Source organism: Anser anser (genome assembly GCF_964211835.1).
Source record: "Anser anser genome assembly, contig: HAP1_SCAFFOLD_379, whole genome shotgun sequence".
Taxonomy (NCBI): domain Eukaryota; kingdom Metazoa; phylum Chordata; class Aves; order Anseriformes; family Anatidae; genus Anser; species Anser anser.
The window spans coordinates 1-22,620 of NW_028154040.1; the positions used below are offsets into that span (position 1 = coordinate 1).

The 22,620-nt window shown below is 67.1% G+C and overlaps 1 protein-coding gene across 1 annotated transcript in view; it reads left to right on the forward strand.

The window, feature by feature from the left end:
- Positions 1 to 1,923: 1,923 nt before the first annotated feature.
- Positions 1,924 to 22,620, forward strand: part of CHD3 (chromodomain helicase DNA binding protein 3) — a gene marked incomplete at its 5' end in the record, with an annotated part of 40,496 nt that continues 19,799 nt past the window's right edge. The window contains 21 exons of the mRNA XM_083853263.1: positions 1,924 to 2,133; positions 2,260 to 2,433; positions 4,073 to 4,197; positions 5,023 to 5,261; positions 5,770 to 5,900; positions 6,704 to 6,839; positions 6,982 to 7,044; positions 8,091 to 8,269; positions 9,205 to 9,438; positions 10,399 to 10,596; positions 11,158 to 11,372; positions 13,444 to 13,575; positions 13,859 to 13,958; positions 15,199 to 15,390; positions 16,725 to 16,925; positions 18,405 to 18,542; positions 18,818 to 18,939; positions 19,413 to 19,586; positions 21,038 to 21,179; positions 21,601 to 21,732; positions 22,381 to 22,498. Of these exons, the coding sequence (XP_083709389.1) occupies positions 1,924 to 2,133; positions 2,260 to 2,433; positions 4,073 to 4,197; positions 5,023 to 5,261; positions 5,770 to 5,900; positions 6,704 to 6,839; positions 6,982 to 7,044; positions 8,091 to 8,269; positions 9,205 to 9,438; positions 10,399 to 10,596; positions 11,158 to 11,372; positions 13,444 to 13,575; positions 13,859 to 13,958; positions 15,199 to 15,390; positions 16,725 to 16,925; positions 18,405 to 18,542; positions 18,818 to 18,939; positions 19,413 to 19,586; positions 21,038 to 21,179; positions 21,601 to 21,732; positions 22,381 to 22,498 (3,355 nt within the window). The remainder of the gene's footprint in view (positions 2,134 to 2,259; positions 2,434 to 4,072; positions 4,198 to 5,022; positions 5,262 to 5,769; positions 5,901 to 6,703; positions 6,840 to 6,981; positions 7,045 to 8,090; positions 8,270 to 9,204; positions 9,439 to 10,398; positions 10,597 to 11,157; positions 11,373 to 13,443; positions 13,576 to 13,858; positions 13,959 to 15,198; positions 15,391 to 16,724; positions 16,926 to 18,404; positions 18,543 to 18,817; positions 18,940 to 19,412; positions 19,587 to 21,037; positions 21,180 to 21,600; positions 21,733 to 22,380; positions 22,499 to 22,620) is intronic.

Sequence of the window (22,620 nt, forward strand, 5' to 3'; positions counted from 1 at the left end):
CCCCCGGCACGGCCTCGCCGGCCTCTGGCCTCCGATTTTCCTGGGGGGGGGGGTACCCAATCGACCCCCCAGCCCGGCCTCTCCAGCCTCCGGCCTCCGATTTACCCAGGGGGGGTTCCCAATTGACCCCCCCCCAGCACAGCCTCGCTGGCCTCCAGCCTCCCCCCGGCACGGCCTCGCCGGCCTCTGGCCTCCGATTTACCCGGAGGGGTCCCCAGTTGACCCCCCCCAGCCTCTTCTGGGGTACCCAGAGCCTCGGGGGGGGGGTTGAGCTCGGCCGCTGTTTTGGGGACAAAAAGGGGAAAATGCGCCGCGGGACGGAGCGGTTGGGAAACCCATCGCCGGCGGGAGGCGTTGTGCAAAGCGTTCGTTGCGTTTTGGGGTGAAAGCCGGGGTAAAAATGGGGCTGGCTGCGGTTGGAAACGGCGGGGTTGGTTTCGCACCCGTTTTTTGGGGCTGAAACCCGTCATTGGGGCGTTTCCGGGAGGATTTCGGGGTGCGGCCCCCCCCGAGGCCACATCCCCCCCATTCCATCCCTTTTTGGGGCCGCTAACGATGCTGGATTCGGGCAAAAATCCGCAAATCCCCTCTCCCCAAATAGGGGGGCCGTTGCATTTCCCCCTGACCCTCCACCAGAAATTGCTCCAGATAACCCCAAATCCTGCGATTTTCACCCCAAAACCGGCCAGGCTCCAGCAAAGCCCCCAAATCCCCCATAAATGGTGTTTTTGTTGTTGTCCGGGACTTGGTGTCCTCCAGTGCCATAAATAAAAGCCAAAACCCCTCAAAAAGCCGTTTTCCAGGCTTTCCGCAAACACATGGCCGCACCGCTCTCCAAAAGCCGCTTTTTCGCCCCAATTTACGCAGGGCTGGGATGGAGGCAGGTGACCAGTGTTTGCTGGGCGAAACCCACGGGGTTTCGACCTCTTTTTGGGGTAAAAAAGCCAAAAAGCCTTCCAGGTTTCCAAGAAATGGGGGAAATGCCCCAAAAATGACGTTTCTGGTGCTTTTTTATCCTTTTCTTGCGTGCCAGCGGCGGAGGAGACCCCGGCTGTGGCCACTTGGTTTTATTTTTGCGAGTTTTGCCCCCAAAAAGTTGGGGTTTGGTGCTTTTTACTCCCCTCGGCTTCCCTGCCCCAAAGGCGCCGCGTGAGGTCGTTGGTTTTGGGTTAAGAACCGGCATAAAAAGGAAAAAGAGCGCAGCCGAGCCATCCTGCGTGGGTGTACAGCCCATTTTTCACCCAAAAAAGGGACGAAGTGGGGAAAAAAAGCCCCGAAGCTCGTTCCTGGCGGTGGGTGCCAGCGCATCCCTGTCCGTGGGGTTTTTTGGGGTGTAATGGGGGCAATTAAAGGCACCTCGGGGTGCTTTGGGGTCCTGTGGGGTGCTATGGGGCACCTTGGGGTGCTGTGGGACTTCTTGAGGGCCCCTCGGGGTGCTTTGGGGACAGCTGTGGGCACCTCAGGGTGCTCCGGGGCACCTTAGGGTGCCCTGGGGTCAATTGAAGGCACTTTGGGGTGCTTTGTGGGCACCTTTGGGTGCTGTGGTGGCTGTTGAAGGCCCCTTGGGGTGCTGTGGGACTTCCCAGGGACCCCTTGGGGTGCTTTGGGGCCTCCTGGGGTGCTTCAGGGCCCCGTGGGGTGCTTTGGGGGCCCCTCGGGGTGCTGTGAGGGCAATTGAAAGCCCCTTGGGGTGCTGCGAGGCCCCTTGGGGTGCTTTGGGACTTCCCAAGGACCTCTCGGGGTGATTTGGGGCACCTCAGGATGCTTCAGGGCCCCATGGGGTGCTTTGGGGGCACCTCGGGGTGCTTTGGGGGCAATTGAAGGCCCCTTGGGGTGCTGTGGGACTTCCCAAGGACCCCTTGAGGTGCTTCAGGTCGCCATGGGGTGCTTTGGGGCACCTCGGGGTGCTGTGGGGTCAACTGAAAGCCCCTTGGGGTGCTGCGGGGCCCCTCGGGGTGCTGCGGGGGCACCTTTGGGTGCCATCCCCGCCCCTCAGGCGGCCGTGTCCCCGCAGACGGAGATGAGGAGCTGCTGCGGGGCCTCGAGGGGGCCCTGGGGGTGAAGAAGAAGAAGCGGGGCCCCCGCAAGCAGAAGGAGAACAAACCCGGGAAGCCGCGGAAACGGAAAAAATTGGTGAGGCCCGGGCTTTTGGGGGGGTCCCGGCGTTTTTGGGGGGGGTCCTGGGATTTGGGGGTTTGTTCTGGGATTTGGGGGGGGTCCGGGCGTGACCGGCTCTCGGGGGGGGGTCTCGGGGCGCAGGTGAGCGAGGATGAGTTCGAGTCGGAGCGCGACGAGTACCGGGAGAAGTCGGAGAGCGGCGGCAGCGACTATGGCGGCGTGGCCAAGAAGAAGCGGCGGAAGCACCGCGAGAAGAAGGAGAAGAAGACGAAGCGGCGGAAAAAGATGGACGAGGAGGGGGGGCAGAAGGTGAAGGTACGGCCGGGGGGGGGCGCGCTGGGGGCCCTGGGGTGCCCCCCAACCCCTTTGGATCCCGTTGGGGTCCCGGTGACCGTTTTGGGGCCCATGGGGTCCTTGCACCCACTGTGGATCCCGTTGGGCCATGGCTTTCCCCCCACCTATTTGGATCCCATTGGGGTCCCCATGACCATTTCAGGGCCCTTGGGGGTCCTGGTGCCCATTTTGGGACCCATGGGGTCCCCCCCAACCCCTTTGGATCCTGTTGGGGTCCCGGTGACTGTTTCGGGGCCCATGGGGTCCCTGCACCCATGGTGGATCCCGTTGGGCCATGGCTTTCCCCCCACCTGTTTGGATCCCATTGGGATCCCAGTGCCCATTTTGGGACCCATGGGGTCCTCCCAACCCATTTGGATCCCGTTGGGGTCCTGATGACCATTTCGGGGCCCATGGGGTCCCTGCACCCATGGTGGATCCCGTTGGGGTCCCCTTGAGCCATGGGTTTCCCCCCAGGCATTTGGATCCTGTTGGGGTCCCACTGACCGTTTTGGGGCCCATGGGGGTCCTGGTGCCCATTTTGGGACCCATCAGGTCCCCCCCAACCCCTTTGGATCCCATTGGGGTCCCGGTGACTATTTTGGGGCCCATGGGTTTCCCCCCACCCATTTGGAACCCATTGGGCTCTCACTGACCATTTTGGGGCCCATGGGGGTCCCGGTGCCCATGTTGGGGTCCATGGGGTCCCTGCACCCATGGTGGATCCCATTGGGGTCCTGGTGACCATTTCATGGCCCATGGGGTCCCCGCACCCATTTGGATCCTGTTGGGGCCCCGAAGACCATTTTGGAGCCCATGGCGTCCTCCCCACCCATTGGGGAACCCATTGGGGTCCTGGGGACCCTTTAGGGACCCATGGGTTTCCCCCCACCCATTTTGGGGCCCATGGGGGTCCCGGTGCCTGTTTCGGGGCCCTTGGGGGTCCTGGTGACCATTTTGGGGCCCACGGGGTCCCTGCACCCATGGTGGATCCAACTGGGGTCTTGGTGACCATTTTGGGACCCATGGGTTTCCCCCCACCCATTTGGATCCCATTCTGTTCCCGCTGACTATTTTGGGGCCTGTTGGGGTCCTGGTGCCCATTTCAGGACCCGTGGGGTCCCTACACCCATGGTGGATCCCATTGGGGTCCCGGTGACCATTTCATGGCCCATGGGATTCCCCCCACCCATTTGGATCCCGTTGGGTTCCCAATGACCATTTTGGGGCCCATGGGGGTCCCAGCGCCCATTTTGGGGCCCATCGGGGTTCCTGCACCAATGGTGGGTCCTGTTGGGTTCCCAGCACCCATGGTGGGTCTCATGGGGTTCCTGGTGCCCCTTTCAGACCCCATGGGGTCCCCCCACCCATGGGGATCCCGTTGGGGTCCCACTGCCCCTTTCAGACCCCACGGGGTCCCCCCACCCTCATTACACCCCATGGGGTCCCGCTGCCCCTGCCCTTCCTGTCCCCACCCCCTGTCCTTGTCCCCGTGCCCATTTCTGACTCGCTCCCCTTCTCTCGCTCTCACTGCTGTTTGTGCCACCCCCTGTCCCCGTCCCTGTCCCCTTCCCCGTCCCCGTCCCCATCCCCGTCCCCGTCCCGTCCCCGCCGGGCGCAGCCGGTGGAGCAGAAGTCGTCGGCGCAGCTGCTGGGCGCCTGGGGGCTGGAGGACGTGGACCACATCTTCACCGAGGAGGACTACCACACGCTCACCAACTACAAGGCCTTCAGCCAGTTCATGAGGTGGGTGCTGGGGGGGCGCCTCGGGGTGCTGGGGGGCACAGGGGAGGGCTCCTCGGGGGGTTTTGGGGCACCTCGGGGTGCTGCAGGGGGACCTCGGGGGGTTTTGGGGGCAATTGAAGGCACCTCGGGGGGTTTTGGGGCACCTTGGGGTTCTCTGGGGGGTAATTGAAGGCACCTCGGGGTGCTGCTGGGCCACCTTGGGGTGCTGGGGGGCACCTTGGGGTTCTTTGGGGGCCGTTGAAGGCACCTTGGGGTGCTTTGGGGCACCTCGGGGTGTTGCTGGGGCACCTTGGGGTGCTTTGAGGGCTGTTGAAGGCACCTTGAGGGGCTTTGGGGCACCTTGGGGTGCTTTGGGACTTCTCAGTGACCCCTTGGGGTGCTTTGGGAGCTCCCACGGGCCCTTTGGGGTGCTTTGGGGCAGTTGAAGTTACCTGGGGTGTTTTGGGGCACCTCGGGGTGGTGTAGGGACAGTTGAAGGCTTCATGGGGTGCTGCTGGGGCACCTTGGGGCGCTTTGGGGGCCATTGAAGGCACCTCGGGGCGTTTTGGGGCACCTTGGGGTGCTGTGGGACTTCTTGAGGACCCCTTGGGGTGTTTTGGGGCACCTCGGAGTGCTGTGGGACTTCTTGAGGACCCCTTGGGGTGTTCTGGGGCGATTTGGGATGCTTTGGGTGCCGCCGCGGTCCCCTTGGGGAGCCGTCGAGCCCCGCGGGGCACTGCGGGGCCATCCGGGTGCACCCCAGGGTGCTCTTTTTGGGGGGGGGGGAGGGGTTCTCCACGGGCAGCCCCCGGTGGGGTTCCCAGCCCCGCTGCCGCTCGCTCGCAGGCCCCTGATCGCCAAGAAGAACCCCAAAATCCCCATGTCCAAGATGATGACCATCCTGGGGGCCAAGTGGAGGGAGTTCAGCGCCAACAACCCCTTCAAGGGCTCCGCCGCCGCCGTGGCCGCCGCCGCCGCCGCCGCCGCCGCCGCCGTGGCCGAGCAGGTGTCGGCCGCCGTCGCCGCCGTGGCCCCCGAGGCGCCGCCGCCGCCCCTGCGCAAGGCCAAGACCAAGGAGGGGAAAGGTGAGCGGCACCCCCGGGGACCCTCGGCGCTGGGGACAAGGTGCTGGGACCCTCGGGGACCCTTCGTGTTGGGGACAATGTGCTGGGACCCCTGGGGACCCTCTGCGCTGGGGACGAGGTGAAGGGACCCTTGGGTCACCTCTGCGTTGGGGACAAGGTGCTAGGACCCCCAGGTCACCTCCCTATTAGGGACAAGGCTTCATGACCCTTGGGTTCTCTCCTTCTTGGGGACAAGCTGCTGGGACCCGTTGGTCACCTCCCTGTTGGGGACAAGGTGCCGGGACCCCAGGGTCCCCTCCGTGTTGGGGACAAGGTGCCGGGACCCGTTGGTCCCCTCCCTTTTGGGGACAAGACACCAGGACCCCGGGTCCCCCTCCCCATTGGGGACAATGTTCCAAGACCCCAAGGTCCCCTCCCAGTTGGGGACAAGGCTCCAGGACCCCAGGTCCCCCCACCCCACCCCCCGTTGGGGACCCGAGCCCTCGGGGACAGCCGCGTCCCCCGGCAGGGCCCGGGCACAAGAAGCGCAGCAAGAGCCCGCGGGTGCCGGAGCTGAAGCGGAAGCTGAAGGGCAAGAAGATGGCGCCGCTCAAGATCAAGCTGGGCGTCATCGGCGGCAAGCGCAAGAAGAGCAGCTCGGTACGGCCGCCGCGTGGCCCTGCTGTCCCCTGCTGTCCCCAGGTGGCGGCACCCGGCCCCGTGGCTGGCACCCAGAGGTGTCCCCACGTCCCCTCCTTACCCTCTGGTGTCACCCAGAGGTGTCTCCCAGCCCCTCCTCACCTTCTGGTGTCACCCAGAGGTGTCCCCACATCCCCTCCTTACCCTCTGGTGTCACCCAGAGCTGTCCCCCAGCCCCTCCTCACCTTCTGGTATCACCCAAAGGTGTCCCCCCGTCTCCTCCTCACCTTCTGGTGTCACCCGGAGGTGTCCTCATGTCCCCTCCTCACCCTCTGGTGTCCCCATGTGGTGGCACCTGGCCCCTCGGGGGTCACCCAGAGGTGTCCCCACGTCCCCTCCTTGCTCTTGGGTGGCACCCGGAGGTGTCCCCACATCCCCTCCTCACCCTCTGGTGCCACCCAGAGGTGTCCCTGAGCCCCTCCTCATGCTCCTGGTGTCCCCAGGTGGTGGCACCCAGCCCCACGTCCCCTCCTCACCCTTGGGTGTCACCCAGAGGTGTCCTCATGTCCCCTCCTCACCCTCTGGTGTCCCCACGTGGTGGCACCCAGTCCCTCGGGTGTCACCCAGCGGTGTCCCCCAGCCCCTCCTCACCCTCAGGTGTCACCCAGAGGTGTCCCCCACCCCCTGCCATCCCCCCGCGGTGTCCCCCAGCCCCATCTCCCCTCACTACCCGCCTCGGCCCCGTGTCCCCCCATGCCCCCCATGCCCCCCAGTGCCCCCCAGTGTCCCCCAGTGTCCCCAGCGTCCCCCTGTCCCCGTTGCAGAGCGAGGACGCGGGGGAGGCGGAGGAGGAGTCGGACGCCGAGAGCTCGAGCGTGCACAGCGCCTCGGCGCGCTCCGACCCCGCCGCCCGCATCAAGAAGCTCAAGCGGGGCCGCCCCGGCCGCAAGAAGAAGAAGGGTGAGTGGCCTTTGTCCCCGAGCGCCACCGCCCCCCCCCCCCAACCCCGTCCCCTTGTCCCCCCCTTTTGCCCTCCCCCCCTCCCCGTGTCCCCTCCCCACACCGGGGCCGCGGGTGACGCCGCCGCCGTCTCTCCTTGCAGCCCCCTGCACCGTCCTCAACAGGGAGCGCGGCCCCGCGGGGACGGGCGCTGTGCCCGCACACGGTGAGAGCCCCCTCAGCTGTCCCCAGGTTGTCCCCAGGTTGTCCCCCGGGGCCAAGGGGTCACCCCGGAGCACGGGGCGCCCCTCCCCACCTCTCCTGGGTTTGGGGCTGGGGGTCCCCCGGGGGTGTCGCTGTCCCCGGGTGCCCCTCTCCACCATCTGGCCGGCCGGCGGCTCTCCCTCATCCGTGTCCCCGTGTCCCCATCGTCCCTGTGTCCTGACGTCCGATTGTCCCCAGGTGTCCCCAGCATCTGTCCCCGCTGTCCCCATCCCCACTGCCCCTGCCCCCTGCTGTCCCCGTGCCCCCATCCCCACTGCCCCTCGTGTCCTGATGTCCCCATCCCCGTTGTCCCCACGTCCCTGTCCCCACTGTCCCCGTGTCCCTCTGTCCTTGTCCCCCCCATCTCTCCCTGGTGTCCCTGTGTCCCCCTGGAGGCGTCCTGGTGTCCCCCTGTCCCTCGTGTCCCAAAATCTGACCTTACCCCTGGATGCTCCTGTCCCCAGGTGTCCCCCAGTGCCTGTGGTGGCCCCACTGACCATGGTGTCCCCACCCATGTCCCTGTCCCCTCTCCCTATCCCTGTCCCCGTCCCCATCTCCATCCTGTCCCTGTCCCGATCCTGTTCTTGTCCCCATCCTCTCCCCATCCCTGTCCCCATCCCCTGTCCTCATCCTTGTCCCCATCCTAGTCCCAATCCTGTCCCCACCCTGTCCTTGTTCCCATCCCCATCCCCATCCCCGTCCTGTCCCCATCCCAACCCCATTCCCCATCCCCAGTGCTCCCACTGCCCCGTCCCCCCGCTGTCCCCAGTGTCCCCATCCCGATGTCCCCATCCCCACATCCCCATCCCGATGTCCCCTTCCCCCCGCCCCCATCCCAACGTCCTCATCCCCGATGTCCCCATCCCTGATGTCCCCATCCCGATGTCCCCATCCCGATGTCCCCATCCCCCTGCCCCCATCCCGCCCCCCCCATCCCCGCTGTCCCCACGTGTCCCCCCCCCCGTCCCCGAGGGCGCGCGGTGGCAGCGGGCGGTGCTGTCCCCGCAGGCCCGGGGCCGGAGGAGGACGGGGACGGCTACGAGACGGACCACCAGGACTACTGCGAGGTGTGCCAGCAGGGGGGGGAGATCATCCTGTGCGACACCTGCCCCCGCGCCTACCACCTCGTCTGCCTCGACCCCGAGCTCGACCGCGCGCCCGAGGGGCGCTGGAGCTGCCCCCACTGCGTGAGCGACCACGGCAGGGGGACGGGGGGCTGGGGGGGGCCCTGTGAGGGGTTGGGGGTGGTCTGGGGGCATCCAGGGGGTTCCTGAGGGAGTTTGGGGGGCCCTGGGGGTGGTTTAGGGGTCCCTGAGGGAGTTTGGGGGGTCCTGGGGGTGGTTTAGGGGTCCCTGGGGGGTCTCTGTGTTGGGCTGGGGGCTTTGGGGTTGGGCTGGGGGCATCCAGGGGGGCTCTGAGGGAGTTTGGGGGTCCCTGGGAGGGTCTCTGTGTTGGGTTGGGGGTTTTGGGGGTGGTCTGGGGGTCCCTGAGGGAGTTTGGGGGGCCTTGGGGGGGTCTCTGGGGCAGTTTGGGGGTCCCTGGGGGGTCTCTGTGTTGGGTTGGGGGCGCCTGGGAGTGGTCTGCGGGCATCCAGGGGGGGCCTGAGGGAGTCTGGGGGGCCCTGGGGGTGGTTTAGGGGTCTCTGGGGGGTCTCTGTATTGGGTTGGGGGCACCTGGGGGTGGTCTGGGGGTGGTCTGGGGGAGTCTGGGGGGCCCTGGGGGGTCTCTGAATTGGGTTGGGGGTGTTGGGGGTCTCTGGGGGTGTCCAGGTGACCCTTGGGGGCGTTTGGGGGTACTTGGGGGGGGTCCCATGGGAAGTTTGAGGATCCCTGGGGGGGGGTCTCTGCATCATCCGATGGGGACTGAGAGACCCTGGGGGGGCTCAGGGGTCCCTGGGGCGGGGAGGTCCCTTGGGGGGGGGTCACCGGGGGTCCCTGGGGGGGTTCACCAGGGGTCCCTGGGGGGTCCCTGGGGGAGCTCAGAGGGGCCGGGGGGGGTCCCCTGGAGGTCGGGTGCCCCTCAGGACGTCCCCAGCGGGCTCGGGGTCTCCGGGAGCGGTCTGGGGGCTGCGGGGGGCGAGGGGGGGGGGTGTTTCCCTGACGCCTCCCTCGGCGCCCCCCAGGAGAAGGAGGGGGTGCAGTGGGAGGCGAAGGAGGAGGAGGAGGAGTACGAGGAGGAGCTGGAGGAGGAAGGCGAGAAGGAGGAGGAGGACGACCACATGGAGTACTGCCGCGTCTGCAAGGACGGCGGCGAGCTGCTGTGCTGCGACGCCTGCATCTCCTCCTACCACATCCACTGCCTCAACCCCCCCCTGCCCGAGGTCCCCAACGGCGAGTGGCTCTGCCCCCGCTGCACGGTACGGGGGGGGCACGGGGGGGGCAGGGGGACGGGACGGGGACGGGATGGGGACGGGATGGGATGGGATGGGATGGGATGGGGATGGGGATGGGACAAGGATGGGGACAGGGACAGGGAGGGGATGGGACAAGGACAGGACAGGGATGGGGATGGGGACATGGGTGGGACAGGATAGGGACAGGGATGGGGACAGGGAGGGGATGGGACAGGGACAGGGACAGGAAGCTGGTGGGGATGGGGACGGGATGGGGCAGGGACGGGGATGGGACGAGGATGGGGACAAGGACAGGGAGCGGATGGGGATGGGGACAGGATGGGGATGGGGATGGGGATGGGGTGGTGACAGGATGGGAACAGGGACAGGGAGTGGATGGGGACAGGGACAGGGAAGGGATGGGGACAGGGATAAGGAGCAGGTGGAGCTGGGGACAGGATGGGGACAGGACAGGATGAGGACAGGGACATGGGGATGGGGACAGGGACAGGGAGCAGATGGAGATGGGGACGGGGACGGGGATGGGGATGGGGACGGGGACAGAATGGTGATGGGGACAGGAACCTGCTGGAGACAGAGTTGGGACAGGGACAAGGACAGGGACAGTGACTGGGGGTGGATGGGGACAGAGACATGGGTGGGGACAGGATGGGGACGAGAGACCTGGTGACAGGGACAGGGAGTGGATGGGGACAGGGACAGGACAGGGACAGTGACAGGGTGGGGACAGGACAGGATGGGGATGGGGACAGGGACCCGATGGGGACAGGCGAGGGACAGACATGGCGATGGTTTGGGGTTGGGGACAGGGCCAGGGACCTGCTGGGGACAGGATGGGGGCAGGGACCGGGACAGGATGGGGACGGGGACCTGGTGGGGACAGGGACGGGGCTGGAGCCAGGATGGGGACGCAGTGGGGACAGGGGGTGACGTCCCCGCGCCCCAACGCCGCTGTCCCCGCAGTGCCCCGTGCTGAAGGGGCGGGTGCAGAAGATCCTGTACTGGCGGTGGGGGGAGCCGCCCCCCCCCGTGGCCGTGCCCCCCCCCGAGGGGCCCCCCGAGGGCCCCCCCAAGGTGCTGCAGGGCCGCTCCGAGCGCGAGTTCTTCGTCAAGTGGGTCGGGCTGTCCTACTGGCACTGCTCCTGGATCAAGGAGCTGCAGGTACCGGGCGCGGGGTGTCCCGGGGGACGTGGGGACACCCCCGGGGGGGTGCCTGGGGGACATGGGGACACCCCCCAAGTGACCTGGGGGACATGGGGACACCCCTGGGAGTGGCTGAGGGGGACAAGGACACCCCCTGAGTGGCCTGGGGGGGCCGGTGACACTCCTGGGGGTGGCCTGGGGGGACAGGGACACCCCCCACGTGGTCTGGGGGACACCCCTGGGAGTGGCGGAGGGGGACAGGGACACCCCCTGAGTGGCCTGGGGCACATGGGGACACCCCTGGGGGTGGCCTGGGGGACACGGGGACACCCCTGTGCCCACCGTAGGGGACAAGGACCACCCCTGTGCCCACCCTGGGGGGCGACACGGGACAGGGCCCTCCCCGGGGACACACGGGGACGGAGGGCACCCCCAGCACCCACCCCGTAAACCCCTCGGGAGTGATCAGGGACGCCCAGAGGGGCCACCCACCTTGCGGGGTGCCACCGGGGTGCCCCGGGGGGTGTCCCCCCGCACCCCCAAAACTAACCGGGGGTGTCCCCGTGTCCCCCCCCCCAGCTGGAGATCTTCCACCTGGTGATGTACCGCAACTACCAGCGCAAGAACGACATGGACGAGCCGCCCCCCCTGGACTACGGCTCCGGGGACGACGACGCCAAGAGCGACAAGCGGGGCCGCAGCCAGGACCCGCTCTACGGCGGCATGGAGGAGCGCTTCTACCGCTACGGCATCAAGCCCGAGTGGATGACGGTGCACCGCATCATCAACCACAGGTGGGGGGGTCTCGGGGGGGAGTTTGGGGGGTTTTAGGGGGGGTTGGGGGGTTTTAGGGGGGTTTCAGGGGGTTTTAGGGGGGTTGGGGGCTGTAGCGGGGTTGGGGATAAGGGGACGCTTTGGAGGCTGATGGGTATTGATGGAGGTTTGGGGGATAACTTCAGGGGCTGCTGGGCAGCCCTAGTGCCTGGGGGTGATACCCAGCACCCATGGGTGGCCCCCTACACCCGTGGGTGCTCCCACCCCAAATTGGAGGCTTGGGGTGACATCAGGGGATACGGGGGATTTGGGGACACATCTGGAGGCTTTGGGGACAAGGGGAAACTTCAGGGCCTGCTGGACACCCTTGGTGCCTGGGGGTGACCCCAAGCACCCGTGGGTGCTCCCCTGCACCTATTGGTGCTCCCACCCCAAAAGGGGGGCCTGGGGACACTGCTGGAGGCTTTGGGGACAAGGGGACACTTTGGGGGCTGCTGGATGCTGCTGGAGGTTTTGGGGATAACGGGGATGTTTGGGGGCTGCTGGGCACCTTTAGTGCCTGGCGGTGATCCCCAGCACCCATGGGTGCCCCCCTAAACCCGCAGGTGCCCCCCTACGCCTGTGGGTGCTCCCACCCCAAAAGGGGGGCTTGGGGTGACATCGGCACGGGGCTTCTGGGGTTTGGGGACACTGCTGGTGCCTCTGGGGGGACAGTGGGCAACTTCGGGGGCTCCTGGACACCCCCAGCACCCATGGGTGACCCCCAGCACCTGGGGGTGCCCCCTCCCCAAATCCGAGCGGGGTTTGGGGACACCCCGGGGACACCCCTGGGAACACCTCTGGCACCCTTGGGTGCCCCCCAGCTGTCCCTGGGCAGCCCCAAAATCCTGAGTATCCCTGTCCCCAGTGTCCCGGACCCCAGCGTCCCCTCTGGGTGTCCCCTTGGGATGTCCCCGTGTCCCCATGTCCCCTCGGGGTGTCCCCGTGTCCCCCCCGGGTGTCCCAGCCTGCTGGCCGCGTGTCCTCAGGTGACCCCGTGTCCCCAGATGCCCTCTGCTGCCCGCCCGTGGCCTTGTCCCCGTGGCCTTGTCCCCGTGTGACCCCTCTGTCACCGCCTGTCCCCGGGCGACCCCGGCGCTGGGTGTCACCCAGCTGTCACCCGGCGTGTCCCCGCTGGCAGCGGTGGCAGCGGGTGACCCCTGGTGGCCCTGCGGCGCCCGCCACCTGTCCCCGGGGCCTGGCTGACGCCCGCGTCACAGTGGCACGGGGGGATCCCCGCTGTCCCCCGTGGGTGCCCAGGCCCCCGTGGGTGCCTCGTGTCCCCCGTGGGTGCCCACTGTCCCCATGGGTGCCTGCTGTCACTTGTGGTGCGTCATTCTCCCCATGGGTGCCCCATTGTCCCTGTAGGTGCTTGCTGTCACCCATGGGTGCTCATTGTCCCCTTGGGTACCTGCTGTCACCTGTGGTACCTTCTTGTCCCCATGGCTGCCCCACTGTCCCCATGGGTGCCTTGTTGTCCCCATGGGTGCTTGTTGTCCCCCCTGGGGTACCTGCAGTCACCTGCAGTACCTTGTTGTCCCCATGGCTGCCCCATTGTCCCCACAGGTGCTTTGTTGTCCCTATGGGTGCCCCATTGTCCCCGTGGGTACCCCATTGTCCTTATGGGTGCCTACTGTCACCCATGGGTTCTCATTGTCCCCTTGGGTACCTGCTGTCACCTGCGGTACCTTCTTGTCACCGTGGCTGCCCCGTTGTCCCCACAGTTGTCCCATTGTCCCCACAGGTGCCTTATTGTCCCTGTAGGTGCCCATTGTCCCCGTGGGTGCTCGCTGTCACCCACGGGTGCTCACCATCCCCCTGGCTACCTGCTGCCACCTGTGCTGTCCCCATGGGTGCCCGTTGTCCCCAAGGGTCCCTCCTGTCACCCCTGGTGCCTGACACCACCCCGGTGCCCGATCCGCCCCCCTGGGTGCCCGCTGTCCCCTGGGTGCCCGGGGTCCCCCGGGTGCTCGCTGTCCCCCATGGGTGCCCAGTGCCCCCCCCGGGTGCCCGGTGTCCCCCGGGTGCCCGTGGTGACGGCGTGCCGCGCAGCGTGGACCGGAAGGGGCAGTACCACTACCTGGTGAAGTGGCGCGACCTGCCCTACGACCAGGCCACCTGGGAGGAGGACGAGATGCCCATCCCCGACTACGACCTCCACAAGCTGGCCTACTGGAAGCACCGGTGAGCCTGGGGACACCGGGGGGGGGGCACACCGGGAGGGGGGGACACCGGGATGGGGGGACACCGAGGAGGTGGGGGGGGACACCAGGGGACGTGCCACGGGGGGACACACGGCAGGGGGATGCGACACGGCGTCGGGAACGGGGGACGCGGGCGAGCCCCTGGGGGGACCAGAGCCACCGGGCCACGGTGTCACCGTGTCCCCCCCCCTCTGACATGTCCCCTGTTGTCCCCCCCCTTTTGTTCCCCCCCCTCCCCACTGTCCCCTCCCCGATGTCCCCAGGGAGGTGTTCATGGGGGAGGACCCGGCGCAGCCCCGGCGCTACAAGAAGAAGAAGAAGGAGACGCCGGGGGAGGGCCCCCCCGACTCCCCCACCAACGACGTGAGTGTGGGGCACCTCGTGTCCCCCTCGTTGTCACCTGCGTGTCCCCCCCGTTGTCACCTGCACGTGTGCCCCCCCAGTCATCTGCATGTCCCCCCCGTTGTCACCTGGATGTCCCCTGTCACCTGGGTCCCCCCCGGGTTGCCTGGGTCCCCCCACTCCCTTGGGTTCCTTCCCTGTCCCCCGTGTCCCCCTCCAAGTCCCCTGTGTCCCCCCCATGTCCCCCAAAGTCCCTTGTGTCCCCCCAAGTGTTTTGTGCCCCCCATGTCCCCCAAAGTCCCCTGTGTCCCCTCCAACCCCGTGTCCCCCCAGCTCCCACTCCCCACACCCCCTTCCACCCCCTCCCCAGTGGCGGTGTCCCCCATGGTGACGTCCCCACAGTGACATGCCACCAGGGTGACGTGTCCCCATGGTGAGGTGCTCCACTGTGATGTGCCCCATGGGGACATGTCCCCACACTGAGATGCCCCACGGAGGCGCATCCCCATGGGGACGTCCTCGTGTTGAGGTGCCCTGTGGTGATGTGCCCCATGGGGACATGTCCCCCACGTTGAGGTATCCCTGCGGTGGCACCTCCCCACGTTGAGGTGCTCCACGTTGAGGTGCTTCACGTTGACCTGTCCCCACGTTGACATGTTCCCATGTTGACATTCTCCACGTTGACATGTCCTCACGTTGACATTCCCCACGGTGACTTTCTGCATGATGACCCATCCCCACATTGAGTTGCCCCTCGTTGACCCATCCCCACATTGACCCATCCCCGTGGTGATATGCCCCATGGTGACATACCCCATGGTCACCCATCCCCACGTTGACATGCACCCACGCTGACGTTCCCCACATTGACCAATCCCCACGTTGACGTTCCCCACGTTGACGTACCCCACGTTGACATGCCCCACGATGACGTTCCCCACGTTGACGTTCCCCACATTGACCCATCCCCACGTTGACGTTCCCCACCTTTTAGTGTCCCCACGGTGACATTCCCCATGTTGAGTTGCCCCACGTTGATCCATCCCCACATTGACTCGTCCCCACATTGACGTTTCTCACGTTGATGTTCACCACGTTGACCCATCCCCACGTTGACGTTCCCCACGTTGACCTGTCCCCACATTGACACATCCCCACCATGATGTTCCCCACGTTGACCCATCCCCATGTTGACATTCCCCACATTGACGTTCCCCACATTGACTTTCCCCACGGTGACGCGTCCCCGTCCCGTCCCCAGCCGACGGTGAAGTACGAGTCGCAGCCGCGCTTCATCTCGGCCACCGGCGGCACGCTGCACCTCTACCAGCTGGAGGGCCTCAACTGGCTGCGCTTCTCCTGGGCGCAGAGCACCGACACCATCCTGGCCGACGAGATGGGGCTGGGCAAGACCATCCAGACCATCGTCTTCCTCTACTCGCTCTACAAGGAGGTGGGTGGGCGCCACCACGGGGTGTCCTCGCGCTCCCGTCTGCGGCCCCGTGGCCCTGCCTGTGGCCATATGGCCCCCATAGGGTGGCCCCGTGGTCCTACTGGTGGTTCCAGGGTCCTGCTGGTGGTCCCATGGTCCTGCTGGTAGTCCCATGATCCTAAGGGTGACCCCATAGTCCTGCCTATGGTTCCATGGCCACCATGGGGTGTCCTCATGGCCCTGTTTTTGTCCCCATGGCCCTGCTTGTGTCCATATGGTCCCCATAGGGTGACACCAAGGTCCTGCTGGTGACCCCAAGGTCCTACTGCTGGCCCCATGGCCCTTCCTGTGTTTATATGGCCTCCATAGGGTGACACCAAGGTCCTGCTGGTAGCCCCATAGTCCTACCGGTGGTCCCATGGCCACCACAGGGTGTCTTCGTGGTCCTATCTGCGTCCCCGTGGCCCTGTCTGTGTCCATATGGTCCCCATAGGGTGACACCAGGGTCCTACTGGTGGTCCCAGGGCCCTTGGACACCTGATGGTGTCCCCAAGTCCCTGCCAGTGTCCCCATGGCCACCATGGGGTGTCCTCACGGCCCTATTCGTGTCCCTGTGGCCCTCCTTGTGTCCCCACGGCCACCTTCAGGTGGCCACAGGGTCCTGCTGGTGTCCCCATGGCCACCCCAGTACTCTCACAGCCACCCCACGGCGTCCCCACGTCCCTGCCGGTGTCCCCACGGCCACCCTGGGGTGTCCCCGTGTCCTCCCGTGATCCCGCCGCCGCTCTGGGCTGTCCCCAGGGCCCTTGGCTGTGTCCCTGCTGCCACCCTGTGGTGACACTTGCCAATGTCCCCGGGATGTCCCCGTGTCACTTCATTCGCTCTTGCTGTCTCCATGTGCCTCCCCGTGTCCGCATGGCCACCCTGGGGTGTCACCAGGGTCCCGCCGGTGTCCCCATGCTGTGCTAGTGGCTCCGTGGGTGCCCCACGGCCACCCCGGGGTGTCCCTGCCAGTGTCCCCATGGCCCTGCCTGTGTCCCCACTGCCACACAAGGCGTCCCTATGGCCACCCTGGGGTGTGCCCAAGTCCCTGTGGCCACCCTGGGGTGTCCCTGTGGCCACAGTGGGATGTCACCGTGTCCCTGCCTGTGTCCCCCTGGGGACATTTTTGTGTCCCTTTGGCCACACCAAGCCACCCCCTGCCCCGTGTGTCACACTGTCCCCATGTCCCCACGTCCCCACGGCCCTGTCCCGCCGCACCCCACCCCCTGTGTCACACTGTCCCCACGTCCCCAAGGGCCCGTCCCGCGCCGCCGCCCCGTCCCCGTGTCCCCGTGTGACGCGCTGTCCCCCAGGGCCACACCAAGGGCCCGTTCCTCGTCAGCGCCCCGCTCTCCACCATCATCAACTGGGAGCGCGAGTTCCAGATGTGGGCGCCCGCCTTCTACGTCGTCACCTACACCGGGGACAAGGACAGCCGCGCCATCATCCGCGAGAACGAGTTCTCCTTTGATGACAACGCCATGAAGGGCGGCAAGAAGGCCTTCAAGATGAAGGTGAGGGGCGCGGGGGGCACGGGGGACGGGTCCTCGGGGTGATGGGGGTCCTTGGGGTGATGGGGTGACCTGGTGGCCAGGTCCTTGGGGTGATGGGGGTCATTGGGGTGATGGGTTGACCTGGCGGCCAAGTCCTTGGGGTGATAGGGTTACCAGGTGATGGGTTCTTGGGGTGATGGGGGTCCTCAGGGTGATGGGGTGACCTGTGGATGTGTCCTAGGGGTCATTGGGGTGCTGGGTTGACCTGATGGCCAGGTCCTTGGGGTGCTGGAGGTCATTGGGGTGCTGGGGTGACCTGTGGATGGGTTCTTGGGGTGATGGGGGTCCTTGGGGTGATGGGGTGACTTGTGGATGGGTTCTTGGGGTGATGGGGGTCCTCGGGGTGCTGGGGTGACCTGGTGGCCAGGTTCTTGGGGTGCTGGGGGTCATTGGGGTGATGGGGTGACCTGGTGGCCAGGTTCTTGGGGTGGTGGGATGGCCTGTGGATGGGTCCTTTGGGTGCTGGGTGACCTGGTGGCTGGGTCTGTGGGGTGCTGGGTGACCTGCTGGTGGGGTCCCTGGGGTGCTGGGTTGACCTGGTGGCTGGGTCTTTGGGGTGCTGGGGATGCTGGGTGACCTGGTGGCCAGGCTCTTGGGGTGCTGGGGGTCCTCAGGGTGCTGGGGTGACCTGTGGATGGGTCCTAGGGGTCATTTGGGGTGCTGGGTTGACCTGGTGGCCGGGTCCTTCGGGTGCTGGGTGACGTGGGTGGGTCCTTGGGGTGCTGGGGGCCTTCAGGGTGCTGGGTGACCTGGTGGCCAAGTCCTTGGGGTGCTGGGTGACCTGGTGGTGGGCTCCCAGGGGTGATGGGTGACCTGGTGGCCAAGTCCTTGGGGTGCTGGGCGAGCTGGTGGCCGGGTGCTTGGGGTGCTGGGGGTCCTTAGGGTGCTGGGTGACCTGGTGGCTGGGTCCTTGGGGTGCTGGGTGACCTGGTGGTGGGGTCCCTGGGGTGATGGGTGACCTGGTGGCCAGGTTCTTGGGGTGCTGGGGGTCCTTGGGATGATGGGGTGACCTGGTGGCCAGGTCCTTGGGGTGCTGGGCGACCTGGTGGCCAGGTGCTTGGGGTGCTGGGGGTCCTTAGGGTGCTGGGTGACCTGGTAGCCAGGTGCTTGGGGTGCTGGGGGTCCTTAGGGTGCTGGGTGACCTGGTGGACGGGTCCTTGGGGTGCTGGGGTCTTCAGGGTGCTGGGTGACCTGCCTGGGGGCTGGGTCCTTGGGGTGCTGGGTGCCCTGGTGGCCATATCCTTTGGGGCTGGGTCCTTGGAGTGCTGGGGATCCCTGGGGTGCTGGGTGCCCTGGTGGCCATATCCTTGGGGGGCCGGGTCCTTGGGGCGCTGGGTGCCCTGGTGGCAGGGTCCTCGGGGCGATGGGGTCCCTGGGGGGCTTTGGGGGTCCCCGGGGTGCCGGGTCGTCCCGGCAGCCGGGCGCTGACGGCCGCGGCAGCGGGAGGCGCAGGTGAAGTTCCACGTGCTGCTCACCTCCTACGAGCTGATCACCATCGACCAGGCGGCGCTGGGCTCCATCCGCTGGGCCTGCCTGGTGGTGGACGAGGCCCACCGCCTCAAGAACAACCAGAGCAAGGTGGGCATGGCCGGGGGGGGGCAGCCGGGACCGCCAGGGGGGCGCCCGGGCCCTTGGGGGGGCACCCGGACCCCTGGGGAGCCCCCGTGGGGTGCCTCGGGGGGACGTTTGGGCACCTCGGCCCCTTGAGTCGGGGACGCCTCCGGTGTCTGCACCCCTTGGGGAGGGGACACGGGGGCACCACGGGGGTCCCGTGGGGAGGGGGTGTCCCTTTCCGTAGGGTGACGCGGGTGATGTGACCCCCCCCCATTGTCGTGTCCCCCCCCCCCCCGCAGTTCTTTCGGGTGCTCAACGGGTACAAGATCGAGCACAAGCTGCTGCTGACGGGGACCCCGCTGCAGAACAACCTGGAGGAGCTCTTCCACCTCCTCAACTTCCTCACGCCCGAGCGCTTCAAGTACGGCCCCCGGCGTCCCCCCCGGCCCCACTGTCCCCTCCTGGCCCCCAGTGTCCCCTCCTGGCCCCCCACATCCCCGGGTCCACCCTCACGTCCTCCCACATCCCGCTGTGTCACCACTGTCCCCAAATCCCCGTGTGACAGATGTCCCCGTGCGATGGCTGTCCCCACGTCCTGGCCGTCCCCGTGTCCCAATGTCCTCAGTGTCCCCGTGTCCCCACATCCTGGCTGTCCCCCGTGTCCCCATGTCCCTGTGTCCCCACGTGTCCCCGTGTCCCCATGTCCTGTCCATCCCCACGTCCCCGCCTTGTGGCCGTCCCCACATCCCCCCCACCTCCCCCAGCCCCTCATGTCCCCACGTCCCCTCGCGTCCCCACATCCCCCCCTTGTCACAGCTGTCCCCGCGCCCCCCCCCCCCCGGTCCCGGCCGCCCCCTGGCCCCCTCCTCACGCCCCCCCCCCCCCCCCCGGCAGCAACCTGGAGGGCTTCCTGGAGGAGTTCGCCGACATCTCCAAGGAGGACCAGATCAAGAAGCTCCACGACCTGCTGGGCCCCCACATGCTGCGGCGCCTCAAGGCCGACGTCTTCAAGAACATGCCGGCCAAGACCGAGCTCATCGTGCGCGTCGAGCTCAGCCCCATGCAGAAGTACGGGCACAGCGCTGCGGGCAGGATGGGGCCCCGCGAGGCCCGGCAGTCCCAGGGGGTACCCACGGCCCGCCCGCACGCAGCAGGGGGGGGGGTCTCAGCGCCCCGCTGCCAGGTCCCAGGAGCCTTGGGGGTCCCAGAACCCCAATATCTGATCCCTACTGGCCTTGGGGAGGGTCTCAGCACCCCAATACCGGGTCCTACCCACCTTGGGGGGGGTCCCAGCACCCGAATACCAGGTCTCAGCACCCCAACACCAGGTCCCATCCACCTTGGGGGGGGGTCTCAGCACCCCAATTCCCAGATCACACCGACCTTGGGGGTCTCAGCAGTCCAGCACCAGATCAGAGCTGCCCTGGGGGGTCTCAGCACCCCAATACCAGGTCCCAAGAGCCTTGGGGGGGGTCTCAGGACCCCAGTTCCAGGTCCTATCCACCCTGGGGGTCCCAGCACCCCAATACCTGATCCCACTAGCATTGGGGAGGGTCTCAGCACCCCAATTGCAGGTCCCACCTACTTTGGGGGTCTCAGAACCCCAATACCAGGTCTCAGCACCCCAATACCAGGTCCCACACACCCACAAGGGGTCTCAGCACCCCAATTCCAGGTCCCATCCACCTTAGGAGGGGTCTCAGCGCCCTGCTGCCAGGTCCCAGGAGCCTTGGGGGTCCCAGAACCCCAATATCTGATCCCACTGGCCTTGGGGAGGGTCTCAGCACCCCAATACCATGTCCCACCCACTTTAGGGGGGGGGCCTCAGCACCCCGACACCCAGAGCCCACTGGCTTTGGGGGTCTTGGCACCCCAATACCAGGTCCCACCCACCTTAGGGGGGGTCTCAGCACCCCAGTTCCCAGATTCCACCCACCTTGGGGGTCCCAACACCCCAATTACCTGATCCCACTAGCCTTGGGGGAGGGTCTCAGCACCCCAATACCAGCTCCCAGCACCCCACAAGGGGTCTCAGCACCCCAATGCCAGGTCCCATCCACCTTGGGGGTCCCAGAACCCCAGTACCAGACCCCAGCAGTCTTGGGGGGGTGGCAGCACCCAAATTCCCAGATCCCACCACCTTTGGGGGTCCCAGCACCCCAACACCAGATCCCACCCACCTTGGGGGGGATTCCTGATGCTCCAGACCCCTGTGCCCTCTGTGCCCGTGGGGTCCCAGCCCCTCAGTGCTGGGGTCCCTGCTGCCCTCAGGGGGTCCCAGCCCCCCCTCCCTAAATCCCCCCACCCTGGGGGGGGTCCCAGCTCCCCAAACACCCAGACCCCAAAGACCTTGGGGTGCGCGGGGGGGGTCCCAGTGCCCCGATCCCTTGCCTCCCACCGACGTGGGGAGATCCCAGCCCCCAAACCGGGGTTCCTGCGGGGTGAGGGGGGGTCCCACCAGCCGGGGGGGGGGTCTGCCCCACCCCCCCCGAGCCGGGTCCCAGCCCCCCGCCCCGCAGGAAGTACTACAAGTACATCCTGACGCGCAACTTCGAGGCGCTGAACTCGCGGGGCGGAGGGAACCAGGTGTCGCTGCTCAACATCATGATGGACCTGAAGAAGTGCTGCAACCACCCCTACCTCTTCCCCGTGGCCGCCATGGTGAGCGTGGGGGGGGTCTTGGGGGTCGGGGGGGGCTGGGGGGGCACGGGGGTGGTGGGGGGAGATGGGGAGATACGGGGGGATGTGGGGGGACAGGGACGTGGGGTGGGGGGAGATGGGGAGATACGGGGGGACATGGGGGGGACACGGAGGGCATGGGGGGGACAAGAGGGATGTGGGGTGGTGGGACATGAGCTTCAGAGGGACATGGGGGCATGGGGGGGACATGGGATGGGACAGAGGGACACGGCGAGGGGACATGGGCGCTACAGGGGGACACGGGAGGGACAGAAGGACAGGGAGGGGACAAGAGGACCGTGGGGGGACACGGGGGGAGCTCCACGGGGACACCTGGGGGGGACGCGGAGCTGTGGGGACACGCCCCCGTCCCTGTCCCCAACCTGTCCCCAACCCGTCCCAGGAGTCCCCGAAGCTGCCGAGCGGCGCCTACGAGGGGGGGGCCCTGATCAAGGCCTCGGGGAAGCTGCTGCTGCTGCAGAAGATGCTGCGCAAGCTGAAGGAGCAGAACCACCGCGTGCTCATCTTCTCCCAGGTCGGTGGGGGGGGGACTGACCCCCCCGAGCACCCCCCAGGCCCCCAGCACCCCACCCAGCACCCTTAGGTGCCCCCATTGTAACCGGTGCAAGTCCCAGCACTTCTGAGTGCTCCCAGTCTAACCAGTGCCCATCCCAGCATCCTCTGTGCCCCCAGTCTAACCAGCACCTAGCAACCTGCGTGCTCCCAATCTAACCAGTACACGTCCCCGCACCCCTGGGTGCCCCCAGCACCCCTGTGGGTATCCCCAGTCTAACCAGTGCCCATCCCAGCACCCCTGGGTGCTACCAGTCTACCCTAGCGCCAGCACCAGGTGCACCTGTGGGTGCCCCCAGTGTAATGAGTGCCCATCCCAGTACCTCTCAGTGCTCCCAGTCTAACCAGTGCCTGTCCCAGCACCCTGGCTGCTCCCAGTCTAACCAGCACCAGGTGCCCCCCAGCCCTCTGAGTGCTCCCAGTGTAACCAGTGCCCATCCCAGCAGCCCTGGGTGCCTCCAGTCTAACCAGTGCCCATCCCAGCACCCCTGGGTGCTCCCAGTGCCTCTGGGTGCCCCCAGTCTAACCAGTGCCCGTCCCAGCCCCCCCATTGTAACCAGTGACACCCCCCAGCCCCCCCAGTGCTGCCAGTCTAACCAGTGCCCCGCAGATGACGAAGATGCTGGACCTGCTGGAGGACTTCCTGGACTACGAGGGCTACAAGTACGAGCGCATCGACGGGGGCATCACGGGGGCGCTGCGCCAGGAGGCCATCGACCGCTTCAACGGTAGGCCCGGGGGGGGCTGGGGGGGGTCACAGGGGACTGGGGGGGACCCAGGGGACGTGGAGGGGCCCAGGGGACTGGGGGGGGGCAGAGGGGACTGGGGGGGGGGGACCAAGGAACTGAGC